Here is a 12,564-nt window from a genome sequence, read left to right as displayed (position 1 = left end):
TTAAAAAAAAAAACACTCCACAGGAACTCTGCTGAAATCCTAGTTGGGGTTATACCAGCTCTGCTTAGCAGAGGCAGTAAATGTTTCAAATTCAAGGAATGATTTGACAATATGAAATATGACGATATGAAACTCAAACATCCACTAGTAATAGGAATCTATAGAAAAAAAATTTTATTTTTTAAAGAAATAACCCATCACATTAACCTAGGACACACCCCAAGGATAAACCAACACTGGACTGACTTCAAGCAAGAATTGTTGCCTAAATACCTGCTGCAGTCAGAGTCACACTTCACAGGAAGGCCGCTGTGCTGTGTGCTGGTGAACAGAAGGGCATGTCCAACTGGCCAGAGGCAGCCTAGGTGGACTGGTCCAGTCTCCAGGAAACCTCAAAGGTAAATAAATAAGCCCCGAGTCAGGACAGGACTATGCCTGAAAGTTGTGCTTAGAAACAGCTGATCAAAGGACAAGTAGCACTTGTACTCAACATATAAGAAGCAATTATTTAATAGTTACTTGGTCATTTGTACCACTCTCAAACAAGACAGCAAAGCCACTGGGTCACATCATGTAAGAAGATAAATAACAATGACGTACCCACTGGTGTTCCTACCTCACTACCAAAGTCCAAGCTACCACCATCGCCTCCCTCCTGAATCCCAAGAGCCTCCCAAGTGGTCCCTCTGCTTCCATCCAAAATGTAAGTAAGTCAGCCAAAATCACTCCTCTCTTTCACATCCTCTAATGGCTTCCAACTGTACTTAAAAGCAAACACAAACCCTGTACTGAGCCTACAGAGCCAGAACCAGCCTGGCCCCTGTTACTCCACCCCAACTTACGGCCCACTTCTCTGCACCTAGTTCATGGCCCTCCAGCCACACCTGCCTGAGGCATGTTTAGTGCCCTCCACTACTCACATGAAATGCCACCCTCACCTCCCCAGCCCCTAGTTTACTTCTCTTCTAGCACGACCACCTTGTTTACCTATTTGCTTGCTGCTTTGCTGTCTCCTCTCTAGGATTCCATGAAAACAGGGACCTGTTCTGCCTATTCGCTGCTACGTCCCCAGTGCCTAGTATACAGTTGGTGCTCCATAAATATCTGTGTTGAACACATTTGTTAAATGACTTATTGAATAAATGATGGCTATAAACCTGTTTTAAGCAATGCCAAAATATGGAAAATCTGGTTTTACATAAAATGTTAACTAGTGGCCGGGCGCGGTGGCTCACGCCTGTAATCCTAGCTCTCTGGGAGGCCGAGGCGGGCGGATTGCTCGAGGTCAGGAGTTCGAAACCAGCCTGAGCAAGAGCGAGACCCCGTCTCTAATATAAATAGAAAGAAATTAATTGGCCAACTAATATATATACAAAAAATTAGCCGGGCATGGTGGTGCATGCCTGTAGTCCCAGCTACTCGGGAGGCTGAGGCAGGAGGATTGCTTGAGCCAGGAGTTTGAGGTTGCTGTGAGCTAGGCTGACGCCACGGCACTCATTCTAGCCTGGGCAACAAAGCGAGACTCTGTGTCAAAAAAAAAAAAAAAAAATGTTAACTAGTGACCCACTTTACAAAAGGATTCCTTTTCTAATATATTTTTAAATATTAAGCTTACAAATCTTCAGTGTGTATACTTTTTAAAGCAATGGTCCCCAACCTTTTTTGTATCAGGGACCGTTTTCATGGAAGACAATTTTTTCATGGATGGGGAGGCGGAGGTGGTTTCAAGATGGTTCAAGCATCTCGAATTTTTTGTGCACTATATTTCTATTATGATTACATTGTAATATATATATATAATGAAATAATTATACAACTCACCATATCACCATAGGTTGGGGACTGCTATAAGGATAAAGCTACTGTGCAAAGTGAACTAACTCCTCCAGGGCATAAACAGTGCCCTCCACACACAGAAGGTACCTGATAAATACCTGCTGACTAAATACATAAGCACTGGGAAATAACTTAATACACAGCATAAACAATATGAAACTGTACTTGGATTTAAAGCAAAGGAAATCTGGCTATATTTAGGTCCCATTTTCCATTTTATCTGATAAACCGACATAAATATATTTAAAATCCATAAATTTGAGGTACCAGCAATAATCTTAGCCACAATCTTTACAGACAGGTGCAAATCCAAGGAAATTCTCAAAGTTACCTGGCAGTTCTGCTGCAATCAGTTTTCACTAACAGATACATGGAGGCATAGAAACAATCAACAGATATACACAGTTGCTGGGGACATCTATGGGTGTAGACTGAAAGTCACAAAGCTTGAGATGTCCATTTTTATTTAGAATCTCTGTAAAAAAAGCAAGTATCCCCAGTGAAAAATGAATCAAGAAATCACACTTCTACAAAGCCCAGCCCCATATGTGATGCACTGCACACTTGCCCTAATGTTCCAGATCACATTCAATTAAAAAAAAAACAAGCCTGCATCTTATTTTCTTTCTTTCTTTTAAGCAGATAATCCTTTAAAACAAAACTCTTCCCTGTTCTGGCTTTATTTCTAAATTATGAAATCGCTCACTCTATACATTCAATATTAATGTATCAACCAAGAAAAGCAAATGCATACTCAGGTACCCATCTGAATCAACTGACTCTCACTCCCCTTCTCCTTCCCTACCAGATGTTGAGCTGCAGTTGCAACTGTCAAAATGGAAACATCAGCTGAATAACTAACTATACAAATGTTTGTGTGAGGTGTGTGTCCATGTGCATTTGTGAGTTCTTGAAGTACTCTAAAATTAAATATGACAACTTTGGAATTATGCATATCATACGCATTATCTATGCCTTTTGTTTCTGCCTTTAGAACATCCTGTAGTTTGTAAAGTAAGTTAGTGACCCGACACCATAAACCACATAAGTTCCATAGAATGTCACTCACAATCTATAACTCCAAAAATGAATTTTTAAAGAATAATTTCATATTCTAAAATTTTTCACAAAATAGTATAGTCTATAAAATCATTTAATTTCAGGATATAATTAATAATGGCTGCACCACCAATTGGAAATGAAATATAAAATAAGCACATTTTTTAAAATTATGCTGACAGTCATAGATAAATTTGTTCCTAAAATATTTAATAGTTTTTTGGTGTTGTTGCCCTGTAGTTTAAATAACAATTTTGGAATTAGATTCAGAATCTTAATTAAGCTATCAACATACAGTTCATTTATAGGAATTTTTTCAAAGTACTGCCACTTGGTGAAAAGCTGACAATCCTCGTAAAAGTCCTTAATGTTTTCTGAAATGAGGCTTTGGTTTGGTGTTTTCACTGGCCCCCATACAGAGAAAATACAAGTGCATTTCACTCCTATAGTGAAAAGCGTCTTACTAAATATGTTCTGGAAAAGTAAATAAAACTTAAGAACAGTACTAGCAATACGTTTTTCAAAAATTTACTTGTCAGTTTTGGAATAAAACAACTCCAATCTCAATTTGGTTTTTTTTCTCCCTTTGGGTTCACAAAAGTATAATATAAAAGTAGACTCAAATAGGATAGGTAAAACATAATCATACAATACACTGAATTACTTTTTAAAACTACATAACATTTTTTAAATTTATCATTATTTAAAAAGCTAATTAGCTATCACTTCAAACCAGAAAATGTGGGCATTACCAACTTTTCTTCAGTACAAAACTACTGCATAATGACTCAAAACGTTTTTGAAAGTCACCTCATTCACCCCCAGCCCTGTTTCCGATTTAGGGTTGGAATGTTATTACCCACTGCCTGCCTAATAACTAGTGTTATCTTGTGTGTGTGTGTGTGTGTTCAGGGTTGGAATGTTATTACCCACTGCCTGCCTAATAACTAGTGTTATCGTGTGTGTGTGTGTGTGTGTGTGTGTTCAGGGTTGGAATGTTATTACCCACTGCCTGCCTAATAACTAGTGTTATCTTGTGTGTGTGTGTGTGTGTGTGTGTGTTCAGGGTTGGAATGTTATTACCCACTGCCTGCCTAATAACTAGTGTTATCGTGTGTGTGTGTGTGTGTGTGTGTGTGTGTGTGTGTTCAGGGTTGGAATGTTATTACCCACTGCCTGCCTAATAACTAGTGTTATCGTGTGTGTGTGTGTGTGTGTGTGTGTTCAGGGTTGGAATGTTATTACCCACTGCCTGCCTAATAACTAGTGTTATCGTGTGTGTGTGTGTGTGTGTGTGTGTGTGTGTTCAGGGTTGGAATGTTATTACCCACTGCCTGCCTAATAACTAGTGTTATCGTGTGTGTGTGTGTGTGTGTGTGTGTGTGTGTGTGTTTGTGTTCAGGGTTGGAATGTTATTACCCACTGCCTGCCTAATAACTAGTGGGGGTGGGGTGGTGTGTGTGTGTGTGTGTGTGTGTGTGTGTGTGTGTGTGTGTGTGTGTTTTGAGACAGAGTCTCACTTTGTTGCCCAGGCTAGAGTGAGTGCCGTGGCGTCAGCCTAGCTCACAGCAACCTCAAACTCCTGGGCTCAAGCAATCCTCCTGCCTCAGCCTCCCGAGAGGAGGTTCTACAGGCACGTATAACTTTTCTATTTTTTGTAGAGACGGGGCTCGCTCCTGCTCTGGCTGGTCTCGAACTCCTGGCCTCAAGGAATCCTCCCGCCTGGGCCACCCAGAACGCCGGGATCGTGGGGCGAGCCGCCAGCCGGCCGGTCCCGGTCATCACCGCTGGAGCACCTGCTCACCGACCCGCACTCACCAGGTGCGATCAGAAGGTGACTCTCTCAAAGCGTCGCATCCTGACGAGCCCGCGGCGGCCCCCGAGTGCGCGCGAGGCCGCGGGCGGCTCGTGGCCCTGTCGCCGCCCGCCACCGGCCAGCCCGAGAGGCCGCGCCGTCCACCCCCGCCGGGCTGCCGGCCCCGCGCGCCGCGGCCGCTCCGACGCCTCGGTCCCGAGAGCAGCCGCCCGGAAGCGGAGGCCACACTCGCGCCCGGCCCCGCGGAACCGGCGCCGGGGCCAGAGCCCGCGCCCGCCCGCACGCCGCCCGCACGCCGCCCGCACGCCGCCCGCACGCCGCCCGCACGCCGCCCGCACGCCGCGGAGGGCGGACCCGCCCCGCCGCCCCGGGGCGCCCGGGCCGGCGTGGGGCGCGGGCTCCCGGGTCTCGGCGCCGAGCCTCGCCGCCGCCTAGCCCTGGCGCGCCGCCGCGCCGGCCCCGGAACCGCGCCCACCGCGCCGCGGGCCGCTAACGGGCGCCGCCCGACGCCGCCTACCTTGGCCACCCAGCTGAACAATGGTGACATCGCGGGCGGGCGGCGGCTCCTCGCCCGCCGGCTCCCGCTCACTCCCGCCGCCAGCCCGTGCGCCCGCGGGCGGCCGGGCCTGGGCTCGGGGTGCGGCGGGGCCGGGGCATCGCTCCCCGCGGCGGCGGCTCCACCCCGCGTCACCGCCCGGAGAGGTCGCGCCCGCCGGGCAGCCGGCGAGGAAGGGAAGTGGGGGGAGCGCGGGAGGGGGAGGGGAGGGAGCGCGGGAGGGGGAGGGGAGGGGAGCGCGGGAGGGGAGGGGAGCCCGGGAGGGGAGGGAGCGCGGGAGGGGGAGAGGAGCGCGGGAGGGGAGGGAGCGCGGGAGGGGCGGAGAGGGGAGCGCGGGCGGGGAGGGGAGGGGAGCGCGGGAGGGGAGGGAGCGCGGGAGGGGGAGAGGAGCGCGGGAGGGGAGGGAGCGCGGGAGGGGCGGAGAGGGGAACGCGGGAGGGGGAGGAGAGGGAGCGCGGGAGGGGGAGGGGGAGGGGAGCGCGGGAGGGGCGGGGAGGGGAGGGGAGTGAGCGCGGGAGGGGGAGGGGAGGGGAGTGAGCGCGGGAGGAGGAGGGAGAGGAGAGGGAGCGCGGGCGGGGAGGGGAGCGCGGGCGGGGGAGGGAGAGGAGAGGGAGCGCGGGCGGGGAGGGGAGGGGAGGGCGGGCGGGGGAGGGGAGGGGAGCGCGGGCGGGGGAGGGGAGGGGAGCGCGGGCGGGGCGGGGAGGGGAGCGCGGGAGGGGGAGGGAGAGGAGAGGGAGCGCGGGCGGGGAGGGGAGCGCGGGAGGGGGAGGGGGAGCGGCGCCGGCCCCGCCCACCCCGCCCACCCCGCGTGGCCGGCGGCGGGGAGCGGGGAGCCCGCGGCGCGCGGCGGGAGCGGGAGCGGGGAGCCCGGGGCGCGCGGCGGCCTGTGACCGCCCTCAGTTTCCCGCAGGCCCGGAGCTGGCGCACTGGAGCCCGCCCGAGTTTCCGGGCCACCTCCGCGTCGCCCGAGCCCCGTCCCTGCGGGTCCCCGCGCGGCCCCGCTTCCCGGAGTGGGAGCGGCGCGGACTGGCGGCGAGGGAGGACGCGGCCGCAGCCTGGGGGCGTTTCTGCGGCGTCCTCTCCGGGCCAGGCCGGCTACAAAGGCTGAGCCGGCTTCGCGCTCATGCTCCCGAGCTCCCTGAGAAGAGCCAGGGGTCATAGGTGTGTGGCGTGTGATGTCTGTGTCACGTCACACCACGCCGCCTTCCTCGGGCCACGTGCCCAGCCCCGGCCAAGAATTTTGCCTCGGTTTTCCTGTTGTGCATTATCTTTGTCAAGGATCAACAGGACATTTTAATGCTGTTCCCTAAATATCTGGCATCCGAGTTTAATGAGTGTATTAGTTATCCTATAGCTGTATAACAGAATTGCCCCAGAACTGAGAAGCTTGAAACGACAAACAACGTCTGTGGTTCAGAAATCCAGGAGTCTCATCTGGGTGTCTCTGGCTTACGTTTCAGTCAAGCTGCTCGCTGGGGCTGCAGCCATCTGGAGACCGCTGGGACCCAAGGGTGCACTTCCCGCTCACACAGCGGTGGCCGGCACTGTTCCTTGCAGGCTGTTGGGCTCAGAGCCTCAGTTTCGCCGGCTCCTCAGCCTGCACAGCGCTGCTAACAAAAGGGGGGGTTGCATCCCTCCAGGACAAGTGATCCAAGAGAGAGCACAAGTCCACAAAGGAGGTTAGTCTTTTCATAAACTAATCTCAGAAGTGACATCCCAACACTTCTGCAGTACTCTGTTCATTAGAAGCAAAGAAACAAGTCTAGTCCACACTTAAGAGGATCCCACACTAGGGGCATGAATGCTGAAAGGAGAGGATCGTTGCAGGGGGTGTGCCATCTTTTTCCACCCTTGGGCAGGGTGCATAGGAACAAGATAAACCACAAAGGCATGGGGAAAGTCTAAAGTGATATTATTCTAACAGAGGCTTCCATGGAAAAGGGCCTTAGGAGCATCTTAGGGAAGTGCTACTCTCTCATTCCTCTAAGCAGTATGTTCTCTGCTTAAGGTGAAGAAGGGAAATGCACTTGCCAGCCCTTTAGTCAAATCTTTCCCTATTACCACATCACTTTCCCAAGCACCTAGGAGAGGTGGAGGCTAAGAGCTCCTTTACAGTAAGAACACACCTATGGCCTTACTACTCAAAGTGTGGTCCACGGACCAGCAAGCCTCAGCATCAACTGGCAATTTGTTAGAAATGCTGAATTTCAAGCTCTGCCCTAAATCACTACTGAATCAGAACCTTCCTTATATCAAGATTCCAGGTGACTAGCATGCTCATTCAAATTTGAGTAGTAGTAGTAGATGAGATTCATTGACACTGATCTTTAAAAAATGATACAAATGTACTGACCAATAGGCCCTTGAGAAAGCAGCTAAAATTTTCCTGTGACCTAGGGATGGTGGGAAGTAGCTTAGCCAGACAGGTCTGGAGAGCTCCTGGACAGCAACATAGTTTTGATGTGAGTGGTTGGGTAGCCGAGGACCAAGACAAGCTGGACCCGTGACAGACGGCCTCCTCCTCCATCAATCCAGCTCCCACACTGAGCTCTGCCACAGTGCCCAGAAGTCAGAAGCAGCTCTGGGAAAGGATGAGGAGAACCCTGACTTGACTAACTACTGAACTACTTATAACATAAATTTTCTGCCACAGAAAGTAAGTTTGCTAAAAGAAAAAGAAGAAAAGAGGAGGAGAAGGAAAAGGAGAAGTTGTTTTAAATTTAGGAAAATAAAATTGCATTTCTTGCAAAAAATAAAGTCAGACCACATTCTGCATGTAACAGTTACAGAAGGAAAGTGTACAGGCAGGTGAAAGAGAGACATGAATGCTTTACTGTTCACACCTGGATCCGATTCCCACACATGCACACCCAGGACAGAGGCTCCCACAGGTCCTGGTCTGAACTTGCCTAAAGTTTCTGTATCTTTTACACTCACAGAGGTTTCCCTGGGATTCAAGACTTCCTTCCTGATCCAGGATTGGGCAGAATCACTCACCCCATGGGAAAGTAGGGGCCTTGGCATTGAACAGATAGTAATGTGTGGAGCTCTAACACAAAATATTTTAAGAAATATATGAAAGCTCTTATTTTAATTCACTGCCAACATGTAGCTTGCCAGTTCACACTGCACAAAGAAATTCTCTAATCTGCGATTTCATTAAAGGGAAACTGTTAACATCAGATAATCTGATACTAAAATAAAATTTAAAACTTTAAAACAAAATTTCCTTAAAATACCACTCTCCCTCCCATCAAAAAAATGTATCCTTCCCCCAAGAAACTGTATCCCCCATGGGGGACTATGTATACCAGGCATCAGTAATTGCTAACAGCTCCCAGGTGGCGCTCCCATGCAGCCGAAATCGAGGATGTCTGCAGAACAGTCATTGCTCAGACACTGCTGATAGGTCCAGTCCTGACTGACTGTCAAGAGTCACCTGTAATTGCAGGAGGGAGGGAGATGATTTGGCTTCTTTGGGGCAAAGGTCAAATTCTCAGAGACCTCAAAGGGCAGACAGGTCACATAAAGGTGTGAAGAGGGCCAGGTATGAGACTGTAAAGAATGAAGGAACTGTGGCAACATGGAGAATGCATGTTCAATTATCAAAAATCTCCACCTTGCCAAGTAAAATACAACACGCCAACTGCACTCAGCCAGAGAGGTGGTTACTGGTGCTGACCTCTGGGCTTCCTTAAAACTTGGTGATGTATCCTAACAGGTGATTGCGATTGTCAGCCAGGATCAGGAACCACTCTTACAGTTTTAGATCCTTTATTTAAAAAAAAAACCTTAGCTGGTCTGTGGAGAGCAATAGGCTATTCAAATAGAACTGCAGAGATCTAAACATGACAGCGTCCCTATAGAAAATCCAGGACTGCTGTCTCTCTAATGAACTTTAAAAGGGTGCTTTCCTGTCTCACAGTCTCAGCTTTCCTGAGACATTAAGAGGGGACTTGAAAAGAGAGGCAAGAAGCCCAGGAACCGGAAGAGCTGCTTCTCCACTAAGCCTGATGCTGCTGCCCTGCTGCTCTTCTGCCCGGTTCTTCCTTTGAGGAGGAACAAGAAGCAGGGACAGCAAAACCTCCTGAGAGTTCCAGAGGAGATACCAGACAGGCTGCCCCACCAACGCCCATGTGGAGGGCAGGGAGGGGGGAAGCGGGCCACAGCATGACCTCACTCTGCCAGCTAGTTCCTCCCCAGCGTAGACCTGGTTAAAAATAGAGCCATTGTAATACCAACTCTACAAGGAAATTCAACTGAGTTTCAAGGGAATCAGAACCACTTGGCAACTGACCAGGAATTTATTCAGTTCACAAATATGAATATTCATTAACACCTATTGTGTAAAGCAACAAGAATCCTTGCAAAGAACTGCAAAAGTGAGTCAGACCACAATCCTGCCCTTAGGGGGCATACTGGGTAGCAAGGAAGCTCACCCACTTCCCACCCCCAGCCCAGGTGAAGTTTTGGGGAGTTCTGGTGATGATTGCACAACTTTGTAAGTATACTAAAAACCAAAATTTTATTGTATGTGAATTATACCTTAATTTGTAAAATCCCTCTATATGATGATGGTTGAATTGTGAAGCCTCAGGCTAAGTGCTTTCTTTTAGCTTATAAATACTGCTTGTTTTTAGGAAGTTGGTTTGAGCAGGCTGATTGCAGTAAATTTTGGGATGAAACAAAAGGGCAAGCGCGTGGGCACAAGGGGCCAAGCAATCAATGTAAAAGGCAAGCATGTGGGCACAAGGGGCCAACCAATCAATGTAAAGGGCAAGCGTGTGGACAGCTTATGCACCTAGGGCATAAAGGGCTCCGTCCTACAGTGCGCGGGGTCTTTGTCCCAGTAGAGGCTGCTATATCGGTGCTCTGGGACTTGGACCCTAGCTTGAGCTAGTCAATAAAACTCCTTTTGATGATTTCAGCCTCAGTGACCCTGTCTCCTTGTTCTGTGGTACTACGGTTTCCCGCTCTAACAGAATGAGTTTAGGCAAGTTAATTCCTTGAGCCTTTGTAATTAAGAACCCGTACTTAAAAGAGCTCGTTTTAGGATTCATGAGACTGCATATAAAGCACTCAGCCTGAATTCTGGCATATAGTAGGTGCTCAGCAAATATCAGCTGTACATGTCATGGTGGTTGTAGTAGCAATTTTAGCTGTAGCAAATGCTACTGGAGTCATGATGGGTAAGATATGTTTTACATGTGCACATCAAACAGAATCTTGGGCTTGAGGCCTCAAGTTCAGAACTGGGCTTTAGACACACAAAATAGGAGAACACAAACAGTTAAGATCAAAGAGGAGATTTGTGTGTTGGCCAAAACTAAATCCAGAATGGTAGGCCTCTGGGATGTGTCTCGATACTTTCCTCTCCCTTTTTATGAGTTGCTATGTCTAGCAGCAAGACTGTGCTCCTTTTGTTGCTTTAGCTCTATAAGCCAAGTTGTGAACAGGCCAAGTTTCTCTGATAGCTCCCATCGTCTTAGCAGGGCAGAGACTCGGTGTGCCCAGGCATCACTGGCCCACCGTACTTTCAAAAGCTGAGAAATTCCTCCCCAGGCAGGAGTCCTGCTCACGCCACACTATCACCCCCTGTCCCTCCCTGCTCACCTGTGCATAACGCTGCCTTTCTCCCAAGCACACACCCACACTCTCGATTTGAATCATGGCAGATTCAAAATGGAGTCTTCGGGTGGCAAGACTTGAGTATTTGAAGCCAGCTGCAGAGCAAACAGTCCTCAATAAATTGGTGCGTGAAGGAAAGAAAGTGGAGGGGAAAGTAGAAGGACAAATTTGGTGAGCACTTATCTGGGGAATGCCATAAGTTCAGGTGATAAATAATATTCTACTTTGATATATTCATGTTAACATTTAAATTAAGGTATCTAACTTTATGTTTTGGTTTTGTGTATTAAATTATAGTTTCTTGTTAGCCAGAATAACAGCAAGCAGATTTAACAAAAACATTTTGGCTCATGCCTATAGTCCTAGCCATTTGGAAGAACAAGGCAGGAGGATCACTTGAGGCCAGGAGTTCAAGACCAGCCTGACCAATATAGTGAGACACCATCTCTAAGAAAAATAAGAAAAATTAGCTGAGTGTGGTGGCACATGCCTATAGTCCCAGCTACTTGGGAGGCTGAGACAGGAGCATACTTTGAGCCCAGGAGTTCAAGTTCAAGGCTGCAGTGAGCCATGATGATGCCACTGCATTCTGGCCTGGGCAGCCTGTCTCTCTTAAAAAATAAAAGACCAGCCTGAGCAAGAGTGAGACCCCATTTCTACTAAAAATAGAAAGAAATTAGCTGGACAACTAAAAATATATAGAAAAAATTAGCCAGGCATGGTGGCGCATGCCTGTAGTCCCAGCTACTTGGGAGGCTGAGGCAGGAGGATCGCTTGAGCCCAGGAGTTTGAGGTTGCTGTGAGCTAGGCTGACGCCATAGTGCTCTAGCCCAGGCAACAGAGGGACACTATGCCTCAAAAAAAGAAATTAAAAAAAAAACATTTTCAGTGGCTCTAGCCACCTTCTCTAAATTTATCTAAAAGCAGCTCCACCAGAAATACTAAGAAGACTGCAGTGTGTAAAGGGAGCCACCGAATTTGTAAGTAGGGACAGCGCAGTAACAGAGCCCCTGAAGAATAAAGTCCACACCAGCTTCAGGGTGCCTTTTCTCCTTACGCACACAACACCCTTGCTAAAAAGAAATTTAAGACACAAATGTATCTCTTCATTAAAAATAACAATTCATAAAAATGCTGTTGCACTTCGAAACCAGTAAAATTATTAAAATCTGCTATTTAAATAACTGTTCTATTCTCTGTATTTTTCTTAATAAGTATAGCAATCATGGTCACTCTTTAGCTTGTAAGACAGCCCAGAAATAGAAAACAGTATTTTTCTATTTTTAGCCCAGTCTATAAAGTTTAACCAAATAATCTTCTTTGCTTAAACTATACATATGTTTCAAATTCATGGAAAAACCCAGTGGCTCACACCTGTAATCCTAGCACTCTGGGAGGCCAAGGTGAGGGGACTGCTTGAGCTTAGGAGTTCAAGACCAGCCTGAGCAAGAACTAGACCCTGTCTCTACTACAAATAGAAAGAAATTACCCAAACTACTAAAAATAGAAAAAATTAGCCGGACATGGTGATGCATGTGTATAGTCCCAGCTACCCAGGAGGCTGAAGCAAGGGGATTGGTTGAGCCTAGGAGTTTGAGGTTGCTGTGAGAGAGGCTGATGCCACAGCACTCTAGCCCAGGCAAGAATGTGAGACTCTGTCTCGGGGGGA

General features: G+C 48.4%; 1 protein-coding gene across 10 annotated transcripts in view; it reads right to left on the bottom strand.

The window, feature by feature from the left end:
- Positions 1–12,564, bottom strand: part of TBC1D1 (TBC1 domain family member 1) — a 204,533-nt gene that overhangs the window by 134,771 nt on the left and 57,198 nt on the right. Inside the window, exons 1-2 of one of the 10 annotated variants that reach the window (XM_076001166.1) lie at positions 5,229–5,439; positions 2,168–2,311 (exon numbers count right to left, since the gene is read on the bottom strand). The exons of 8 other annotated variants lie outside the window; for them this stretch is intronic. Coding sequence is in view for 1 of the 2 variants with exons in the window: in XM_076001164.1 (XP_075857279.1) it covers positions 5,229–5,258 (30 nt within the window). In the remaining variant the exon portion in view is untranslated. Of the gene's footprint in view, positions 1–2,167; positions 2,312–5,228; positions 5,443–12,564 lie in introns of those variants that run through there. One more of the 10 variants, XM_076001164.1, reaches the window with a different exon arrangement.

Source organism: Microcebus murinus, chromosome 3, assembly GCF_040939455.1.
Source record: "Microcebus murinus isolate Inina chromosome 3, M.murinus_Inina_mat1.0, whole genome shotgun sequence".
Classification (NCBI taxonomy): domain Eukaryota; kingdom Metazoa; phylum Chordata; class Mammalia; order Primates; family Cheirogaleidae; genus Microcebus; species Microcebus murinus.
Note: the sequence above shows the minus strand (reverse complement) of the source record. Positions and strands in the feature narration are given on the sequence as shown.